The sequence below is a fragment of the Vespula vulgaris genome, chromosome 16 (assembly GCF_905475345.1).
Source record: "Vespula vulgaris chromosome 16, iyVesVulg1.1, whole genome shotgun sequence".
Taxonomy (NCBI): domain Eukaryota; kingdom Metazoa; phylum Arthropoda; class Insecta; order Hymenoptera; family Vespidae; genus Vespula; species Vespula vulgaris.
The window spans coordinates 2,160,824-2,183,973 of record NC_066601.1 but is presented as its reverse complement, the minus strand read 5'-3'; the positions used below and the strand labels follow the sequence as shown (position 1 = coordinate 2,183,973).

General features: G+C 40.0%; 1 protein-coding gene across 5 annotated transcripts in view; it reads left to right on the top strand.

Moving 5' to 3' along the window:
* The first annotated feature begins 9,018 nt into the window (after positions 1-9,018).
* Positions 9,019-23,150, top strand: part of LOC127069655 (one cut domain family member 2-like) — a 117,093-nt gene continuing 102,961 nt past the window's right edge. Inside the window, exons 1-2 of one of the 5 annotated variants that reach the window (XM_051006878.1) lie at positions 9,023-11,035; positions 11,626-15,164. In XM_051006878.1, the coding sequence (XP_050862835.1) occupies positions 13,061-15,164 (2,104 nt within the window). In that variant the 5' untranslated portion in view covers positions 9,023-11,035; positions 11,626-13,060. Of the gene's footprint in view, positions 15,165-23,150 lie in introns of all 5 variants that reach the window. The other 4 variants (XM_051006883.1, XM_051006880.1, XM_051006881.1 and 1 more) reach the window with 4 other exon arrangements.

The following is a 23,150-nucleotide window of genomic DNA, read 5'->3' as shown; positions in this document are numbered from 1 at the left end:
GTTAGTGAATGTTTGAAAATAAAAAAACAAAAAAAAAAAAGAAAAGAATTATATAATCCTCATCGCTCTAATCGATCTTAATAACGTTAATCACGTATTTCTGTTTTCTTTTTATTTACCTCAAAAAATTATTTCAAGTTTTCCTTCGGAGCATCGTAATAAAATTTTTACGGGATTCATTTCAAATTAATTGCGACGATCTTGGATATGCTGCAATAGTTCTCGATCGTTAAGTGTACAATAAAAAAGTGAAACTAAAAATTAGCGGTAAAATCGAGAGAACCGATAAATACGAATATCAAATTATGCCATTATAATTTCGTTCGAAGCTTGTTCACAATCAACATAACAAACGTTCTAAGAGTTAATTAAAATAAGGAAATAAAAATACAACTATAGAACCAAATAATTATAAAAACGAATTCAAACTTGTCTTACGTTATGAGATATTTCAAAAGGTTTAAAAATATTTCGTTGTCGGAAGAATAGAAAAGAGTTTAGAGAGAAATTATCGAAGGATCGTTTCTTTTCTTTTCTTTTTTCGGTTTTCAATGAAGTCGATTCCAACGAGGAAGGAAATAAATGTTTCAGGGTTTCAGGTCTTTAACTTTCAGTAGAGCTACCGAGCTACAACCACCACTACCAGTACTACCATCATTGTAATCAGCCCTACCACCATTACTAATATCAATATCAACATCAATACCAACACCAACACTAATACCATCGCCACCATCGACATTAGCATCGTGCTCGTCGCCCATGACGTACAGCATCGTAATTATGTCGCGTGCATAAGACGACATACGCGTTGCTAGTATTGGTTTTACCTCGTGTAAATACATATATATATATATATATATATATATATATATATATATATATATACCAGTACGTACAGGGACACAAAAAAACATATATATAGATATACAATACAGGAAGGTAAGTAAGCAAGGTAAAATAAAAAAGAAAAAGAAAATAAGAAAAAAGAAAGTCAGAAAGAGAGAGAAAAGGAAACGGTCTCGTGGCACGAGCTCTCCCTCATGCAGATGGTTCGAAGAGTCGCACCTGGCGGCAGGTGAGCCCTCTTTTACCGCAGGGGGCCCCCTCCATTTTTAACTGAGAGACCCAAGACCTCTCGTTTTCTTTCCCTCTTTCTTACTCTGTCTGTTTCTCTATCTATCTCTTTCTTACTCTCTTTCTCTCTCTGTCTATATATATATTTTTTTCTTTCTCTGTTTTTCTATATATATAGAAAAATATATATATATATATTTCTCTTATTTCTCTCCTTTCCCAGCCCCCTATCATCATGCATATATCCGTAGCTTCGCGTGTGCCCATGATCATATGTTAACCACCGTCTCGAACGCGTGCTATAAAACGTTTCTCAGCACTAAGACAAAGTGGTCAAAGGAAACCGATCAACTGCCTTTCGGTTTCTTTTTTTTTTTTTTTTTTCTTCTTGTATCTAATAATCGGGCCAAGACTTTCGGATACGAAGGAGGGGTTCGTTAATATTTCGGTGAAACCTTATCGGACCTGTCGACGATCGTTGTCTCTCTTGTTACGATTCAACGATTAAATTTTTCTTTTCTTTTCTTTTTTTTTTCTTTTTTATTTATTCTTATATATTATTACAAATAAGAAATGTATTCATTTAAAGATATCATTTATCATACGAATTTTCTTGTTTTGTTTCCTATTTACTATTGGAAAATTATATAATGTTGAAGTTACGTAATATATTATTTACATTATTATAATTATAGTATAGAATTTCTATACGATACTCAAATAATATGAAAAATTTCGTGTATTAAGTAATTATTAATTTTGTCGAGGTAAAATAAAATAAAATAGAAATTAAAAAATGCAGATACACGTATACGCGTATATACAATCGTGCATATAGACATTGTGCGATGTTATACCCGTATAATTTTTAAAAATTCTTTCGAACGACGAGAAAAACATGTTAAACGAAATTAAATTAATTTTTCGTTATCTTTTTGTGGCGTTCAGGGCCGACGTAAATCCACTAAGCAGCCTAAGCAAGACATAGGGGCGCTTCATGCCAAGGGATGTCAATGACAGGGACATCTGGGACGTGAAATGAGAATTTTTTTCGTTTTTATTAAGCATTTTTTTTTTTTATTTAAATTCTATCTATTTTTCATTACAGTTATGATTAACAATATTAATTATTTCGAAAGAGTACCAAGTACTCTTAATGCTCGGTGCTGCTATCATTTATAAATTTAGGTCTATGCACTTGCTATTTCTTCATTTTTCTTTTTGTTATTTTAAGAAGTAACGACTGCCTGTTTCTCTATTTACGAAAGTAGATCACTGAACTCGACGATTCGATGTATCGCATTCGTGAAAAATTTATCATATCTATCAAATAATACGTAAGATGACAAACACGTGAAGAATATGTATAAAATGATGAATATATGCTAAGTGAAATAAAAAAAGAGAAGAAAAGGAAAAGGAAATTCGCAAATGAAATATTTCATTTACAGCATAAAACACGTAATATTAAATTTGCCAATAGAGTTCTTAATGATTTCCTCATTTATTAAATACATGAAACATTTATTTTCCAAACAATGAATTGGTTCGGATTTTGATAAAATAATGTTATTTACGATTTATTCGATTATATTTTAATTGATTATCGCAAAAGCAAATATATTCTCGATTAATATATCACATTTTTTACTTAAATCAATATTTACTCGACAAACATATAAATATATTTATAACATTAATACAATATTATGCTTTAGATAATTAATAGACATAATATACGTTTATTGTATTATGTTAATATTTATCTTTTATTTTTCTGTTATATGAATATTGAATGTTTTAGATTAGTCGATTAATATAATATAAAAAAATGACTCTCTCTCTCTCTCTCTCTCTCTGTCTCGTTTTCTCTCTCTTTCTCTTTCATTGGGAAATAATTCTATCGATCCGAGAGATTCTCTCATCGACCTCTTTCTCCAAAAATTTCCACCCTCGTGTCGCGAAAGAGAAAGCCTTGCGCAGTGTTCGTCGAAAGCTTTGAAAATCGATGAACGTTCCACGAGAGGGAAAGGGAAAGAAATATATAGATATATGTTTAGCCAGAGTAAGAGTGTAAGAGTGTAAGAGAGTAAGTGAGAGAGGGAGTTAGACGTAGACAGAAAAAGTAGAAAGAGAAAGATATATATATATATATATATATATATATATATATATATATTATAGATAGATAGATAGATAGATAGATAGAGAAAGAGAGAGATCCGTTCTATGTATGCCATAATTCGAGCGTTCATCGATCCTTAGATCTCTTTCCCGCGCAATCCGATCTCTCACATAAACGAACCACATAATGAATTTTATATAGAAATTGGTCGATTGAAAAATCCAATGAATGATTTCTAAGACAAACTCTTTTCTTTTTCCTTTCTTTCTTTACATTTTGTTTTCAAAATTTATTTCTCTTTAAATAAGAATGATTTCTAAAGGAAATTATTTCGATTAATTTTTCTTGTACACAGATATCAAGAGTCGTTCATGAACTTTTTCATTTACGGATTTACTCATTTTATCATTGATCATGTACATATATACATTATATATACACACATACGTACATACGTATATTCGATAGATTTTGCACGCTTTTACAACGAGGACACTCGCACATAGATACACGTACACGAATATATTTCCAAAGCTTCGTTCTTCTCTCTCTCTCTCTCTCTCTCTCTCTCTCTCTCTCTCTCTCTCTCTCTCTCTCTTTCCCTCTTTCTCTTTCTCTCTGGTGCGCGCGAGCGCTTTATATGACCACGTGATCGTTTCTATGTAGTCAGTTCTCATACATGTATCTATGTAAGTACGTACACAAATACATACGTATCGGTCGCGTTATCGATTATTTTACCCATGTGAAACTTTCCCCTATACCCTCCTAACCCCCCACTCGGCGTCGCGACGCCCGGTATAGAACGCGATATCGACGTTACATCGCTGCTCTTGCTTTCCCCTACCCTTGCACATCCCTACCCTTACGTTCTTGGCCATCCCCACTATTATTCGAATGAACACGAACGACCCCCAGGAACGTAACATCGAGTTATGTACCCTTGCTATACCTATTTTCTTTCTTCTTTGATTTTTATTTTTCCTATTTTTTTTTTATATTCTCTCTATTTTTTTCTCTTTTTTTCCAAATTTTATTATTCTCTCTTTTCCTTTTCCTCTTTGCTTGCTTTCTTCTTTTATTTTTTTTTTTTTTTTAACACCATCGGACTCTTACTATCTTTCGAAAGAGTACTTGTCGTTTTTTCTCTCTTTCTTTCTTTCCAGTTCTACGCTTAAGAATTTTCAAGAGGAAGTTTTCATTCGATCTCTTTTTTGTAATTTTCTTTTTCTTTGTTCTTTCTTTCTTTTTTTATTTTCCTGCACACGAGCTTCTTCTTCTTCTTCTTCTTTTTTTTCTTCATCTTATCGAACCATTCGAGCTTCTTATCGAACCATTCTTCCTTCTGCTTTTTTTTCCTTTTTTCTTCTTTTTCTTTTCCTTCGGTTTTTAGCAGATATAATATTCACGTGGTTTTTTTCTTTCCTGGCAAGATGTGTCCCATTTTGTTTTTCTTTCTCTGATCGTCGATCGATATTAGCTATTTAACTTCGAGACATCGCTTTTTTGCTTTTTAAAGATTGCTCGCGAGAATTTTTATTCGATTAATCTGATCGATTTCGTTCGACGATTTATTTCCTTCCTTTTTCTATTTTTTGTCTTTTTTTTTTTTATATATGAGGAATACTATTTCGAAAGAGCGAGTTTTTCTCCGAGAAATTTCTTGACAAAGTTTTCCATTGATATCTTTTTTCCTTTGCGTCCGGTCTATCCATTAAACAATTTTCTTCGTTATCTTTTTTCGACAATATAATTATATATATGTTTTGTTTTTCATTACGTCTCGTTTATTTGATTGATACGAGTAAACTAATATATTTTTTCTCAATATTATTTCGAAGGATTTCCATTAAATCGATTTTGTCTGTCAATTTTTTCATCCACTTTTAATAAATTTAGATAAATTCTCGACTTTCTGTTTTCTCGATGAATAACTTTAAAATAATATATCATAATAAACGAAGATGATTTTAAATGTCTTAAAAAAAAAAAGGAAGAAAGAAAATGAATAAATGATATGAACTTTCGAGAGAAGTCGAACGATCCTTTCGACTTTAGACGTATTAGTCGATTTTCTAACTGGCTCTAATAAATTCGAATAATCTCGGAAAACGAGGATATTTTAAAAAAAAACTTGGGAAAAAGTTATGTCGCACTTGAACGAATTTGAAATTTGACGATTATTTTTGTCGATCTCTCAGTCGGAGACTCAAAGAAAATGCTTATGTAAATAATCGTACGAATGCGATCGTGAGTTATTCGATTATTATTCTACAAGAGTATCGGGTTTCTTTTTTGATTCGACTTTTAGCGTTCGATATAAACTGGCAATATCGATTTTACTTCGTCGTTAACATTTACAGAAATGTCGTCGGAATATCCGGCAAACGTTCGAGACCTAGAACGAGCCACTTTATATCGTTCTGTATTTTATTCAGATTGATTTATTCATCGTTCGTAAAAAGGAGAACGTGTCCCAAGAAAAACTCGTCAATTTGCTTTGGAGACACTTACCGATAGTCGATCGATCAAGTATCGCATGGATATATCGAGTTCTTTCAAATGGACGCACTTTACTTTTCTTCCTCTTAAGAATGAAATCAGGCTAACAGGAAGTCTTAGAAATTCGTACACCTGATCGGTCAAAACTTTAAAACTAACAGAACAGTTTCGATCGATCGAACCATTCACGACGAATGGATTACATTAAAGAGATAATTTCAAACGTTTTAATAACTCGATAAAAATTACCAGATCGATTCTTCGATCTCGATCGAAAGACGAGCAAAAAGGAAATCAATTTTATAATCTCTATTTTATAATATAAAAATAAAATTTTATAACGAACACAATAATTAAATAATAATAATAATTATTATTATATATATATATTTAATTAATTTATAATTGATTTAATAATTGATTGAATTTATTCTAAATCCACGATTAATATAATCTTAACGATTTGTATCATTTATTATTGGTATGAAAAAATGTTATTATATTGTTGTTATAAAAAATTTATCTACCTAAATGTTAAACTAATTAATAATACACGCTAATCTTGTAAATATCTGTATTATATACATTTGCAATAAATAATATTATCTTTAATAAACAAACGGAATGGGTTGGACGGGATATATACAATCCCTGTTAAAACTTCGTTTGCCGAGGAATATCCTCAATTATCGATCATCCGTCCTACTTGATAAACTCTCTCGACAATCGGCCATTATTCGTATCTATAACAGCTTTAGTTCAAATCCGATGATCGTTCAATCGAAACCTTCTCTCTTTCTCTCTCTCTCTCTTTCTCCATTTCTCTCATTCAGAAGATAATCATACGGCATAAATAAAATCTTCTGAAAAAGGAGAAGAAAAAAAAAAGAACAGAAAGAACAATGGTAGAAAAGAAAAAGAAAAGAAAATAGATTCCGATCAATGAAATAAATCAAATCGATATTGACGTATTAAAAAATTAAATTCGACATTACAATCGATTCCTTTTAAAAAATATTACATTTCAATCATAACTTCAAATATCGATCTTGAATCATCGATGATCTAGACTTATAAACCATAACTTGGATGAATATAAAGAGATTTTTCAACGAGGCAAGGGTGTCTTGAATGCTCGAGTGGTCCCTGAACAACCCCCTTCGGCGTAAGCAACCCCCGTTACCCATCCTCTTCTCTCGACCCCTGCGTATCGAGTTCGTTACAGATCCCCGTTGCAAGATCTCCTCCCCTCCTTCTCTTCCTCCCTCTTCCACCCTCTCTTTCTCTCTCTCTCTCTCTCTCTCTCTCTCTACTTCTCCCCTCTCTTCTCTGTTTTTGCACACACGTATACACATTTACTCATATATATATATATATATATATATATATATATATATATATATACAGATATATACAGATATATATATATACTTTCTCGCCCTCCTAAACATACTCCCCGTTTCACCGAACTCCCTTACGTCCCTCCGTATAGTAGTAGTCGCATTTGCGATTTGCGCAACTCCGTCGCGAGGCTCGTTTTCTCGAAGAGGAGGAGAGACGAATAGGTGGAGAGTAAGAGGGAGGAAGGGAGGGAAAAAGAGAGAGAGAGAGAGAGAGAGAGTTCTCCCTTTCTTTGTCGTCCGCACGTTCACGTCATCAATTTTTTCTTCGATCGTCTCTTCTTCTTTTCTTCTTCGTCTTCTTCTTCGTCTTCATATACTTCATGAAGAGAAAAGAAGAGATTTGATTCTTCTTATTTCTTCTCTCTTTATTTTTTTCTTAGACTTATTTAGCGAATTTCTTCTTCTTATATATTTATTTCTTTACTTATTTTTTTTACTTTCTTGATTTTTCTTTCTGTCCGTTCTTCGTTTCTTTCTTTCTTTCTTTCTTTCTTCTTTTTCTTTTTTACACGTACGTACTTAAAATATAAAAATCGATTATATCAGAAGATTTTATTATATATTTTTCTTTCTTTTTTTTTTGTCTTTTTCTTCTAGTCCCTACAAACAATCCCTTCTCGCTCTTTCTGCCTTTTCCTTTTTTTTTCCTTTTCCTTCCTTTTCTTCTCTTGTTACGTCGGCGTTACTATTGCGCTTTGAAACTTTTTCTCCATCTCTCTTTCCCTTGAGAGAGAGAGAAAGAGAGAAAAAGGAAGAGAGAAGGCTCTGGTTTTCTGTGACAACGTCGTGGGGTGGTTGGAAGATGGGGAATGAGAGGGTAGCGCTTAGAAGGGTGAAGGAGACTGAGAGAGACCGACAGACAGAGAAAGAGATAGAAACAGACAGACATAACGATACGAAGCTGTGTGCGAACGTGTAGCGTTTATAAGCGTGCGTACGCGTGCGCGTGAATTCGCTTGAGACGGCGAAGAGTACGAGAGAACAGAACTTTAGAGGAAGAAAAGAGAGAGAGAGAGAGAGAGAGAGAGAGAGAGGAGAGGGAGAGGTAGATAGATAGATAGATAGATAGATGGATGGATGGATGGATGGATGGATAGATAGATAGGGGAAAGAGAAAGAAAATCGGAAGGTGCAGAAAGTTGTCGACGATAGCTTGCCGGAGCTGCTGCGTGACTTTTGTCGACGTGAGTTTTTCTTTTAACGTTCTAGCCGTAAGCTCATTCGAACAGATAAAGAGGGTTAACGAGAAAGAAAATCATAGATACGATATATATATATATATATATATATATATATATATATATATATATATATATAGACAGAGAAAGAGAGAGAAGAGGAAATTCGAGGAAGAAAAATTTCTCGATCGAATTCATATTCGAAGCAAGCTGAGAAGAGATGAAGAAGTAAAGAGAAAAAGAGAGAGAAGGAGAGAGAGATAAAGAAGAAAGATATTAACACAAAAAATTGCAGATATAGAAAAAAAGGTTTTTGTCAAAATTGAGAATCCAAGGAAGAGAGGGATAGACTCTGACACCTATTGGTATAGCGAAGGGTGTTCATTGATTTCCGTATCGACTCTCGAATGAAAGAAAGAGATAGACAAAGCGAAAGAGAAAGAGAGAGAGAGAGAGAGAGAGAGAGAGAGAGAAAGAGAGACTATTCAGCACCTAACTTGCTTCTTTTCATCGAGGCCAACGTACATACATACGTATATACGTATGTATGTATTCTCTCTATCAGGTCACGTACGTATGTACGTATGTATATATAATATATACGTAGTACGTACTTAACAACCTACGTTATGTATGTATAATACGTTCTATACGTTTGTACGTTCCAATCCGATATATCGTCGTCAAGGAAGTAAAGATCGATCGGCAATGAAAATCGTGATAATACTGTGGTGGTAGTTTGTCTGAGAAAGTGCGAAGGCACGCGAGCGCGCGAGCGAGCGAGCGACCGAGCGACATCTTGGAAAGCTGTTCACTCTCTCTCTCTCTCTCTCTCTCTCTCTCTCTGTCTCTCTTTCCCTCTTTCTCTCTCTCTCTCTCTCCCTCCCTCTCTCTCTCTCTCTCTCTCCCTCTCTCTATCTCTCTCTCTCTCCATCTTTCTCTCTCTTACTCACTCGCTCGCTTGCTCGCTCACTCGCTCACTCACTCACTCACTCACTCACTCTCCCCCCGTGGCCCCCACCCCGGTCGGGGCAACCCCGTCACATACAGCGCAGGGAGATGCGCGTTACGCTGCCAGGGATTCCAGAGAATCGACCTTTTGATCCCGCGACTCTCTTCGATTTCGGTGCTCGAAGGACGATCGAAGTGGACCGAGTTCGATAAACGGCTTCGAAACGTTTAAAGAGTTTCTCTCTGTGTTATGTATCTGTGTACGTGTTAGGATTCCTACGTGAGATAGAAGTAAAGAAAGAGGATAGACGGATAGATAGATAGAGATAGAGACGGAGAGAGAGAGAAAGAGAGAGAGAGAGAGTGAGATAGAGATAATATGGACAGTAAGTTACGTTCGTTTATGGCGTCATCATCGTGATTCTCGCGTTAAACATTCAAGAGAGGGATTACAGAAAGCAAAAAAAGAGAGAGAAAGAGACGGAGGATAGAGGGAGAGAGAGAGAGAGAGAGAGGAGAGAGAAAGGGAAGAGAGAGCAGACGCAACCAAGGGATGATGATGGCTTTTAAAGATGGTGGACGAGAACTCGTGTTGGTTGGTCGTTATTGATCAGCCGATTGACGTGTCCGGAACGGTGATCGATTCTTCGGACATTGCGACGACCGCGACGTGCGCGTGTTTCCTACTCCTGTGAGAGACTAAAGAAACTGATACATCATCGATCGGGATCGTTTCGCGTTAACATTTCTTCGACTATTAACTATTTCGTGATCAACTCTTGACATTCCTACGAGATTCGGGAATATCGTGAAAGAGAGAGAGAAAGGGAGGGAAGAGAGAGAAGAGAAGAAGGAAAAAATAAATTGATGCGAATAAATATTTTGATCGATTTGCTGTACCGAGGGATCGATTAAGAAAAAAAAAGGAAGAAGGAGAAAGAAGGAGAGAGAGAGAGAGAGAGTGAGAGTGAGAGATACGGAGAGAGAAAGAAACACAGATAGAGAGAGAGAGAGAGAGAGAAATAGAAGAAAGAAGATCAGTGTCGATCGGATGGTCAATATCGAAGAAACGAGCATCGATGGTCCGATTTTCAGTTATTAGTCGTGGTCGATGAGGAAGACATAGAGATAGAAAGAGAAAGACAGAAAAGAGAGGGAGAGTGAAAGACAGAGAGAAAGAGAGAAAGAGAGAGAGAGAGGACAGGTGACGCCAGTCGATGTTTATGCTCGAAGTATCGGGCACATCGAGCAACGTTGGTCACGAGGTATCGGAAAATCGATAGAAAGCTGACTGACGCTAGTGGTGCCGGTCAGTGGTGGTGGCAGCCGCGGTAACCGACGCCAGCGTCGACGGCGACGACGGCGGCGACGACGACGACGACGACGACGACGACGACGACGACGACAACGACGACCACGACCACGACCACGACCACGACCACGACGACGACGACGACGACGACGACCACGACGACGACGACGACGACGACAGCGGTGACGGCGACGACGACGACGTTGGCTACGTTGTGTGCCTCGTAATCGTTCGTGTTATGCGTTGATGGTGTTCGTGTGTCTACGAAACGAGAATAACGTTCCCGGTAGTATCGTCATTGATGTGGTAGTAGTAACAGTAGTAGTAGTAATAGTAGTAGTAGTAGAAGTGGTGGTGGCGGTGCTGATGGTGCTGGTGGTGGTGGTGGTGGTGGTTGGTAGTGGGTGGTAGCAGTGGATGAGCTGGACAGAGACAGAGAGATAGAGAGACAGAGGGAGAGAGAAAGAGAGAGAGAGAGAGAAGACTGGTGGGGTTGATTGGAAACGTCACACTTTGCAGGGACGCAACGCGTTGTTCGGTGCTTCTTCTGTATCATTATCTCCGCCGTTAAAAATAAAAATAAAAATAAAATTAAATTAAATAAATAAATAAATAGATAGAAAGGAGAAGCGTTAAACGTTAAACGTTAAAATGAATTCGTTTTCGAAGATCGGATCGACCGTTCTCACGTACGATCGTCGATTTTTCACTAAACGGCTGACTTCGGGTTAATAATACAGGACCGTCCTCGGTACGGCTGAAGGGAAAGAGTAAAATTTGTGGGATTTTTCTTCGTTCACATTGAGAGTTATCTCTTGTCGTCTATTTTTTTTTCTTTTCTTTAAATCGTCACACACACACACACACACACACGGCACGCACGATAACACACGGTCAGACACACGCGCATACACACAACAAACAAGAATATATATATATATATATATACTTTTCGTGTCTTCTTTATTAGCTGGAAAGAACATTTTTAAAACGGACGGTCTTTCGCGTAACGCGGCTGATTATATATATACATATATATATATATATATATATATAAATATATATATATACACATAGATATTTCGAAGAGTGAGAGCGCGTCCGACAAAGTGGTGTGTGCTTTTGGACGGAAGGGGTAGTTTTCACGTGGATACCATACGTGTCGATGGGGTGAAAGTCTTGGACGCGTGGAGGAAGGGACTATTCCCAGTATACGAAAGTGCGCAAGTACGAAAAGGAGGGCGCTCGAAAAGTGGTGGTGGTGGTGGTAGTAGTAGAGGTGGTGGTGGTGACTCTCCGTCGTTTTTGATTTTCCCCTATGGAGAGAGACCGTGTTTAAAGAGAAAGAGAGAAGGAAGGAAGGAAGAGGACAGGAAGAGAGGGTTAAAGAGACGGAGAGAGAGAGAGAGAGAGACAGACAGAGAGGGAGGGAGAGAGAGACAGAGAGAGTATAGACTCACACCTGGACCAGGAGGAACGGAACGGAACGGCACGGCACGCGCGGGTAACGCCGTCGTTAAACTCGAGAACAGTGGTGGTAGAATAGACCAGGTGGTAGTGGTGGCGGTGGTGGTGGTGGTTGTGTCGCTGGTCGTCCCGCCGGAGGAAAGGGGCGGAGCGGAAGGGCCCAGACGGGGTACCGGTGGGCACCGCTGTCTCGAAAGTGAAAGAGACAGAGATAGAGAGAGAAAGAGAGAGAGAGAGAGATAGAGAGAGAGATAGAGAGAGAGAGAGAGAGAGAGAGAGAGAGAGAGAGAAAGAGAGAGAGACAGAGAAAGAGAGATAGAGAGAGAGTTTGCGACCGAGCCACCTCGCTCTCTCTTTCTTTCCTCGTCGCTCTCTTCGTCGTTCTTTCGTTTAGGAGGTTCCGTAGACGTAGCCGTTGCCGCTACTACTAGAGAGCGTACCGTATTCACACTCTCTCTCTCGGCCGGCTAAGCGTCCGCGCGTTCTCAATCGCTCCGCGTATGTCATGGGCGCACGGTGGACGCCGCCGTTGTGGTACCACCGGATCTCTATGCCGATCCGTCGTGGCGGAGCGTCGACAGAAGCATCACCGGGAACATCGACAGCGCCGTCCTCGTTGTATATCAGAATCAATCTTGTCGTAAACGGTGGCGCGACGTTCGAGCTTCGTTCGAGATTCACGAAGGTGTTAGAGGCGAGAGCGGGAGCCTTGAAAGGTTTCCAAGGTGCCAGTTGCCAGGGTGCTGATCAGTGACGACGAGAAGATCGGTGACGAGGCGCCTTTCGAGTTTAACGAAAGAAGAGAACTTTTTTGATCGGTGCGTGCGTACTTGTATCCTTGGTTGCTCGTTTGCTCGTTTACTCGCGCGGACAAGTAACTGTGAGAGACAAGGAGAAGGAGAAGGAGGAGAAGGGGTGGAGAAAAGTGCGAAGGAAGAAGGGTGCGCGGTGAATTCGAAAAATCCCGGTTACGTAGTGTGCACGCGGTGTGTGTCCAGTCACGACAGCGAGCGAGTGCGCGCCTACCCGAACTAGATGTGCGTAAATGGAAGGTATAGGGGACATAGCCGATCATCAATCGCATAGCGAGCAATTACTGGACTCGGTCGATTCCCCGGCGGCGGTCTCTACGCATGGCCGCAGCGGCAGTGGGGGTGGCTCGAATGGAAATTGTGGGGCTGGTGGAGGAAGAGGAGGAGGAGAAGGTAGTAGGGGAAGCGTGCTTGGTGGGGGTAGACACCACCACCATCATCATCACCAGCACCATCATCACCATCACCACCATCAGCAGCAGCAGCAGCAGCAGCAGCAGCAGCAGCAACAGCAGCAACAGCAACAGCAGCAGCAGCAACAGCAGCAGCAACATCACCACCATCATCATCATCACCACCATCAGCAACACCACGAGGTTAACGAAATTGGAGGTGGTAGAAGCGGCGGTAGCAACGGTGGAGGTGGTAGTATCGAGGGTATGTCATCGTCGGCTTCTCAAAGTCCCGACATCGCGTGCGCGAGCCTACCGCTCGAATTGCTCGCTGCTGGCGCGCTCGGCGTTAAGGAGGAACGAGATCTCGTTGCCGCGGAAGATCTCTCGTCGTCTCAGGAAGGGCCGACGATCGGTAGCGGAGGCGGTGGTAACGGAAACGGTGCCGGTGTTGGTGGTGCTGTTGGTGCTGGTGGTGGTGGTGGTGGCGGCGGTAGTGGTGGTAGTAGTAGTGGTGGCGGTGGTAGTGGTAGTGGTGGTGGTGGTAGTGTCGTCGGTGGTGGTGGTAGTGGAGGTGGTGGTGGAGGCGGTAGTGGTAGTACCGGCGGCGGCGGCGGCGGTAGCAGCAGCAGCAGCAGCACCAGCAGCACCAGCAGTACCAGCAGCGGTGGAGGTGCCATCGGTGGTGGCGGTGACGGTGGCGGCGGCGTCGGCGGTGGCGGCGGTGGTGGCGGCGGCGCCGTCGGCGGCGGTGGTGGTGGTGCCGGTGGTGGTGGTAGACAGAGCAGCGCGAGGGAGTCCCTGTCGGTGATCGTGCCACCTCAGGACGTGGACGTGGACTCGCGCGACGACGCCGACGACTCGGAGCTCCTCAGTCCGGGCAAGCTAACGCCGACGTCGGGGATAAGCGTCTCGGTCGCGAGCATGATCGACGCGACGGACTTCAGGGCGATGCAACCGGAGCCGACTTATCAAACGTTGACGTCGGTTACCGAAAGAATGTCGCCGCCTGGCTTCAGCCCGGGCTCCTCGTACGCGACGCTGACGCCGTTGCAGCCGTTACCGCCGATCTCGACGATGAGCGACAAGTTTGTGTACGGTCACACGACCGGCGGGGTAACCGGTAGCTTCGCCGTGATGCAGAACAACGGCCTCGGTAACATCGGCCTTGGTATGGGCGGCTCGCCGTACGCGTACGATAAGCTACCCTCGATGGGAATGTCGCCACCGCACAATTATCCCTCGCCCGGTGCGGGCCTACAGCCGAGTCCTCTCTCGCCACAGAGCGCTTACAGTCAAAGCGCCCTGAATTCGCCGCACAAGTCCGCGAGTCCGCACTATGATCCGGCTTTCCTACCGAGGCTACAACAGAGTCCCGCCGCACTTAGCCCGTCTTCGCCGCCGGCCGTCTCGGCGACCGCCACTTTCGCGCCTTCGCATCATTCCCCGCCCGCGCACTCGGTGCCGGCGGCCTCGCCCCCGCCCATACAGACGCAGCTTCAGCAGCAACAACAGCAACAACAGCAGCAACAACAACAGCAGCAGCAGCAACAGCAGCAGCAGCAGCAGCAACAACAGCAGCAGCAGCAGCAACAGCAGCAGCAGCAATCGTTGGCGCAACAGACTATATCGCACACTCAGCACGTGCAACACACGTCGGTCGTCATGAAGACGGTCTCCTCGGCCGGCCACGGTGCTGGCGAGGTCGAGGAGATCAACACGAAGGAATTGGCACAGAGGATCAGCGCCGAGCTCAAGAGGTACAGCATACCCCAGGCGATATTCGCCCAGAGGGTACTCTGCCGTAGTCAGGGAACGCTCAGTGATCTCCTACGTAATCCAAAGCCCTGGTCGAAGCTCAAGAGCGGCCGGGAAACGTTTCGACGTATGTGGAAGTGGCTGCAGGAGCCGGAGTTTCAAAGAATGTCGGCCTTGCGTCTAGCAGGTTAGTCTTCACACGGAATATCCCGAACTTCATCGTCCCACCTTGTCTCTTGTTCTTCTTTAGCGTCGCGTCTCGGATTTCTCTTTATCGCGACTACCTCGCGACTACCGACACGTGCAAGGTTTCGCTTTATCGCGACTTCTCGATGTCTGTTTTCTTTTCTTTTCTCTTTTTTTTCTTGGTTCTTTCTTTATCCACGATACGGTTATTCGCCCTTCGTAAGAGTTTGAACGTCAAACGAACTATCGACCTATGTGCTCCATGCTCGAGCGTCCATCTCGCACGACTTTTAGACGAAAAAAGCGAAACAAGAACAAACAATAAAAGATAGATAAAAAAGAGAACGAAAACGACGAAAAAGAAAAGAACGAACGAAAAAGGAAGCACGCACTCAAAAAAAAAAAAAAGATCTTAAACCATCGAAATGGTTTCTTAGTGTCCAACGCTACGTAATCTGCAACGATATTCATCGTTCTCCATCGTGGCTGGAAATCACATCGCTGGGTGCTAAAACAAGAGTTCTCTTAGACTCTTAGACAAATCAAGGATATCTTGTCGAAGGAAACGTCAGAATCAGAAGTTGATCGCGGCAAACGCGAGATTCATTCCGATCGATCTATACGTTGATACATCAACGTTTACCTTTGCCAGTACAGTAGACCAGTTTTAACAAACCCTTAACTACGATGCGACTACGACGACTACTCCTAAACAATCTTTCTTTTTTCCTTCTGCAATATATAGCAGAACAAAATAATCGTTCGACCTGAGACCTGAGAGATTAAAATTCGTAGGTGGTTTTGCACTTTGCTCGTGGTTGCATGCAACCAGGGTTAAATGGGGGTGGTTCGAGGGGTTAGAGGTTGCGCGTGGAGGAGGTGTACGTGCGCGGAGAGACGCGGCGGAAGCGCACACGTGGATACCACGTGGAGAGGCGTTCCCTTCCATATCATTCAGAGATAGACGCGCGGAATAACACTTTTCGAATTCAACATCCTTTGCCCCGGCACAACACCGCGTAGAGTTATTGATCGCGGTCACGCGGTATTATCGTAATAGCGCAGACGCGACCTCGAAGGTTTTCGTTAGAGACGCCATGTTGGCCATGCCGCCAGCACGCTGTCGTCACCCCCCACCCCGCTCTTTTCCCTCGTGCAAAGCGCACCACCTTGACGACCGTCCTCTAGCCGTCCTCCTTATCTGCCTTGCGCGACTTCCTCTACTCACTTTACTGGCCGACGTATACGTATCGAGATAGAGAGAGAGAGAGAGAGAGAGAGAGAGAGAGAGAGAAAGAGGGAAAGAAAGAAAGAGAGAGAGAGAGAGAGAGAGAGAGATAGATAGACAGCTGTCTGTCTGTCTCTCTTTCTCTGTCTCTCGTGTTGTTGTCTTCTTACTATAGTAGTTCACGGAGATTTCCTCTCTCTCTCTCTTTTTTCTCCTTCTCATCCGTCTCTCCGTCTGTTTGTTTGTTTCTAATTCTCTCTCTGTTTCTCTCTGTCTCTCTCTCTCTTTTTTTCTTTTTCTCTTATACTCACGCACACACAGTTTTTCGTATCTTATTTATTTACTTCTCGTTCGTTCTTACTCATTTGTACTTGACGAACCGCTCGGTCACATCAACGTCTCGTTTAATTCTCATTTCGTTTCCTTCCTCCGCAGAAGCATGATCTCCTTCTGATTCTCCTCCTCCTTCTCTTTTTCCTCTTTTTCCTTCTTTCCACTTTAGTTTCTCTTACGCGTGAGAGAGTTCTTTTTATCGAACGTGTTCGGCGACTCCCGGTGTTTTATTATCGTTTTCGTTCGGGGAGTTTATCGAGAGAGAACTGAGAACAAGTATAATGTATAGTACTTCTCGTTCGTGTTGCGTGTAAACGTTTTCCTTATGACCCTCGACCTTCCATATTTTTATTTGTCCTATGATTTCGTTATATATAAAGTCAATGTCGTAACGAGAAATAGACTAAGTATATGTGTGTGTGTATGTGTGTGTGTAAGTATGAGAGAACGATAGATAGACAAGGAGAGAGAGAGAGAGAGATAGAGAGATACGGTATAAGAAGGGATGTGGTAACTATCCTACATTTAGTTCGAGTCTCTCGTAGAAGAGAATTGTCTAAGGGCCGTATAAAGGGTAGCAGGATGAGTCGTAGGGGGATCGAAGAAAAGGTGACAGTAGTAAAGGGTCGACCCAAAAGTAGACAAAGCCAAGAGAGGAGAAGAAGAAGAAGGAAAAGGAGAAGGAGAAGAAGAAGTAGTAGGAGTTAAAGAAGTAGAGGAAGAGGAAGAAGGAGAAGAAGGAGTAGAAGAAGAAGAAGAAGAGAAGAAAGGGTTCGATACAGTGCCCTTGAGATTAGAATTCGCCATTGTTTTCTTGTTCGCTCGTTCCCGCGTGTTGTTTCGTTTAAAGAGAACGTGGGGTAAAGGGTGTTGGGGTAGGATGGATATCCGTGCGAGAAAAAGAGATAGATATATGTAGATAAAGACAAAGAGAGAGAGAGAGAGAGAGAGAGGGAGAGAGAGAGAGAGAGCAGAAAAATTACAAAATTTCCAACTCGGCGTTCGTCGGAATATCCTGCGAAAGGTAATTCCCCCATTCTACAACCCCCACCTCTTCTATCTGTTATCCCGAAAACGAAAACAAAATATAAAACAAAAAAAAAGGAAGGAAAACTTTCGGATCTCGCTTGATTCGCGTTCGATAACGTTCCGTAATATAATAGTTTCGCCTAAAGCAATATAGAAACAAACGTTTTGTAAAATTCAACGACAAATATATTTTCATCCCTATCTATACACATATATATATGTATATATATATATTTTTTATATGTGTATAATATAGACATGTACGTACACGTACACAGATACAAAAACACGCGTCCACACAAGGACACGAACACGAACACACGTGAATATACACATACTCGTATATAACGAGAATAATTAGTTTTTATAGGAGATGGAGTTTTGACGGGGTGGATGGGATGGGAGAGGGGAAAGAGTTGTATTGCAAGCGTATCAATCGACGTAGTTTGACGATGCACTTTTGTAAATTACATACCTCTGTTACGTGTTTCTCGTTCCTGGTGAAATTCATCTAGTAATGACCATCGTTCGCGCGTATCACCGCTACCACCCGTCTCTGCCATCACCACCACCACCACCACCACCACCACCACTACCATCACCACCACCGTAACTATCTCACCAGCACCATCGTCGTCGTTGTCGTCGTTGTCATCGTCGTCGTCGTCGTCGTCGTCGTCGTTCTCCCATTTAATTGCGTTTACGCTGATTATAGATCGTCGAAGTGGGTCAGAGGACACGTGAGAAAGAGAAAGAGAGATACACACCACATATGTATATATATATATATAGAGAGAGAGAGAGAAAGAGCGTGTGTACATATATTCGTTCGTGTGTGTATATAGAGAGGAACAGGATCGTGTGTTTTCCTTGTTTTTAGGATCTCCATTGAAATTATCTCGCGCAAAATGATAATTCGTCGTTAATCGAGACTCGATCATAGTTGTTTCTTTACTAGTTTTAACAATATAGATAAAAATCGTGTGTGCGTGCGTCTGCGTGGGTGTTTCTGTGTGCGGTTTTTTCCCTCATCTTTAACGAGTATTTCCATGGTTAAATACAATTGTCCGTGCACTTGATTCGAATTCCGAGGTAGAAACTACGTACGATTTAGAATAGAGTCTTTAAATGAGTGTTAACGAAAGCTCTTTCTTTTTAAATAAATCATTTCGATTTAAACAATTTGAAGAAAAAGAAAAAAGAAATGGAAGAAAGAAATCATATTATCGTGTCGTATAATAGGATCGATTACAGTTATTATACGTGAAACACAATATCGGTCAAACGGGCGATCATAGCAATTTTTTCCCTTGTTTTTCGCGATACGACTAATTTTCTTTTTTTTCCTCTTTCTTTTTAATCTTTTTTTCTTGTTTTTTTTTTTTTTTTTTCGTTATATTTTCGATGACATTTTTCGCATAATTGCGGTTCAATTTCATCGATGACCGATCGAATTTCGTTTTTCGAAGCTCTTCGATGGTTTACGGATTGTTGGCGTAAATTTGACATTTGACATATGGTCGAAAAAGAAATATAATACAGAGTCCATGATCCTTGGTGGTCAATTGACATCATTATTTCGTATCGTGTAAAAAAAAATGTTTATGCTGGCCGTTCGATCGTTATTGTCATTTCATATACAGGTTGATCACAAATTAATTAAGCCTAGTCGAATATCTCGTTTGTTAAAGGCATATATATATATATATATATATATATATATATATATATCCGGAAGTTTGATGATTTTTTTATTTCTTTTTATGAAAGATCCTGCAATTTTCTTTTTTTTTCTTTTTTTCATTAATCAAACATTTCAATCGATTGTCATTAAAAAATTTGAGTGAAAAAATTATTTATTATTCGAAAAGAAGAAGGAGAAAAGAGAAACGATATTCGTCAGACACTTATTGAAAGATCTTATATCAGTATCGACGAACTTGGCAGGAAATATTTCATTTATTTTACTTTTTTTTCTCTCTTTTTTTTTTTTTTTTTTTTTTTTTTAAGGCAGGTAACACTATCGTCATGCATTACAAGGATTATTATTAATACACGATATAAATATGTAATATGAAAGCTGGAATCTTATCGAACGAATTATTCTCTCTTTCTTTCTCTCTCTCTCGCTCTCTCTTTCTCTCACTCTTTTTCTCTCTTTCTCTCTGCCTGCGTATAGCTTCCTGTTTAGAAACTTAATATATCGGTTATTGGATATCAGATATTGGAAATCAGATGTCAGAATATTCTAGGACTTGCTTGCTTTCTTTTTTCCTTTTTTTTTTTTCTTTCCGTTTCTTTTTCTTTTCTCTTTCTTTTTTTTTTCCTCCTTCTCTCTTTTTATTTATTTTTTCTTTCTTTTTTTTTTTTATCGAACATGTACATATCGCCACGTGAAAGATTAGAAGTAGAAAAGGATGATCCACTTACGAAAGCAAGCATACTAACGGATTCTGATGTAAAAAATTTACCTGCTTTTCGAGGAGTCTAGGACAAGAGTGAAAAGAAGACAGAGAATAGGTTGAGAGATAGACAGAGGGGGAGAGAAAGAGAGAGAGAGAGAGAGAGAGAGAGAGAGACAGAGAAACAGACAGACAGAGGGACAGAGAGGGAGAGAGAGAGAGAGAGAGGGAGAGAGAGAGAGAGAGAGAGAGAGAGAGTTAGGTGGTAAGTGCTTACGGTTATACTCGGAATGACGTCAGCACCCCTCGTGGTACCCACATCATCTGTCGCGAGGTGGCTCGATCGGTGGGAGCGAAAGGTAGAAAAAGAAAGAACGAATGAGACATATGTAGATATATATGTGTGTGTAGAGAGAGAGAGAGAGAGAGAGAGAGAGAGAAAGAGAACGAAAGAAAAAAATAGAGAGACTTTCAAAGAATTCAGAAGGTTTCTAAGTAATTGTCAACGGTCCACCTCCCTACTTCAAGGGTGTCTTTGGCCAGCGAAGTCCCCATAGTGCCAGCTTGTCTTTATTCTTTTATTTCTCTTTTTTTTTTCTTTTTCTTTTCCTTCGTCGTTTTATTCGTTTCTTTATTATTATTTTTTTTTATATATTTTTTCTTCATCGTTGTTGATATACATTTTCAGGACAACGAGGTGTGCAAGAGAGAGAGAGAGAGAGAGAGAATGAATTTGGAAAATGATCGTTTTCTCGCATTTTCCTTTTTCTTGTTTCTTCTTTCTTTACTTCTTCTTTTTTTATATATTTTTTTCTCTTCGAAGGGTTTCCAATAAAAGTTTTGTTCGCTTTAGAAAGAATTTTGTTACTGTTTCTTTTTTCCTTTTGCGTTTCTGTTGAACTGACAAATTTTATAGAAAATTTTTTTTCTAAAAGCTGCGTTACAAGGGCTCATTGTTAGAAGAACCTGTAGAAAATATATAGTAGCGTTCGGTGTGAAGTCGAGTTACATTGTGTATCGCGAAGACAAACAGAATCCATGGTTACCAGTGTTTATTTCATGGCGTTGCCAGAGTGTTCGTCCAAACGGGCAGACAGACCATTCGTAGCGAAAGGGTGTATCTCTTTCGTTCGAGTTCTTCATTAATTGTATACTCGTCGTTTCGTTTCGTCTTTTTACGATCGTTCCTTCGTTAATATTAAATAAACATGATTTATTATTCGATTAACAAAAGAGATGTTTCTTTGTATATATATACATGTGTGTGTGTGTGTATATATATATATAAACAAAAAAATCTATTTCTAGTATTTGTTACATAGCTATAGGATAAATGGCGAAGGATGATTATTAAATTTGACTAATCAATAATTTTAGAATATATTGTACATTCAGTAGAATAGTTCGATGTCGATTATTTTGCTCATACAAATAAGTTGATAAATTTTTTGTTTTGTTTTTTTACTTTTTTTTTTAATATAGAGAGATAAGATATTATAACGAAATGATCCTGTTTAAATAATAAAATAAATTTTATATATATATATAATATTTATTATAGTTTGAATATAGTCACATTGTTATATCTTTAATTTGTCTGTAATAAATATTTCTTTGCATTTCTACACACACACACACACACACACACATATAAAAGCCAATATTTATCTTCAACACTTAGGGAATACTCGATCGAATCTTTCAACGTAATGTCTCTAAAATTACCAATTTTCTTTTTCTCTTCTTTTTTCTTTCGGAATGACTTTGACTCGTAAAGAAAATAATCAACGATATTTAACTTTTCTTCAATACTTTTTTCAAAGCAAGCACTCATCGATGTTCAATTAATAATTGAATTCTATCAATTTTACAATCGTTCCTAGTCAATTCCTTTGATGGCAGTCGATGTTCAATTTACAATTTAATTTTTTCGATTTAATTGCCGTTCGCGATAGGAGAAGAAGAAAAAGAAAGGAACAGAAGAACAGAGAGAGAGAGAAAAAGAGAAAGAGAAAAAGGAAAGAGAGAGAAAGAGAAAAAGAGAAAGACAGAGAGACAGAGAGAAAGAGAGAGAAAGAGACAGAATAGAGTGAGAAAAAGAGAGAGAGAGAGACAAAGAAAGAGAAAGAGAAAGAGAAAAAGGGATGGGGAATCCGTATACGCGCATTTTGGTATACCGTAGGAAGGGAAACGCAATTTAGGTCAAAACGAAGCACGGTAAATGGTGGTGGTGGTGGATACGGTTGGTCGGAGGCCGACGAAAGGGGGAGAGGGGAGGAGGGGAATCGAGGGTGCAGATGTCATATCGATGAACACCTTTAGTATCACAGCTGTTTCATCGGAATGTTCCTTTGCGAGGTTACCGAGAGCCTCAACTAAACGTTCTGGAACATACTTGGGGAAATATCTTTCATTGTCACGGGCCAGTTCTTGTCCTACAATTAATTCCCATTTTGTCTGTCGTTTTTATTTTACGAAAAAAAAAGAAAAAAAAGAAAAGAAAAAAATATACTTTACAAAAGAGGGAAAGAAGTAAAAAATATTCTATTGCAAACGAACGTGTGTGTGTGTGTATGTGTATGGGTAGGTGTGTTAATTTCTTTATCATATTTTTGAAACATACAGAGAATTTGTTTAGCATTGATACGTCCCTGATTGCAAGTGCAAACGATAGTTTAAGAAAAATAAAAGAAAAATAAAGAGAGAGAGAGAGAGAGAGAGAGAGAAAATTCTATCGCAAGCAAAAAACACACACACGATCTTGTATTATTTTTACAAGCAACAAAATGAAAAAAAAAAAGAGAGCGGAGTTTTTGTTTAGAAAAAACGTTGATACGTTCCTAATCGCAAATGCGAACGGTGGATTATCGAAAAATAAAAGGAACGGTATGGGAGATGTTAAAAATAAAAAATAAATAAATAAATAAATAAAAAGAGAATAAAAAGAATACCGAGGAAACGTTTTATTTCAAAGCAATTATATAATTTTTCATTA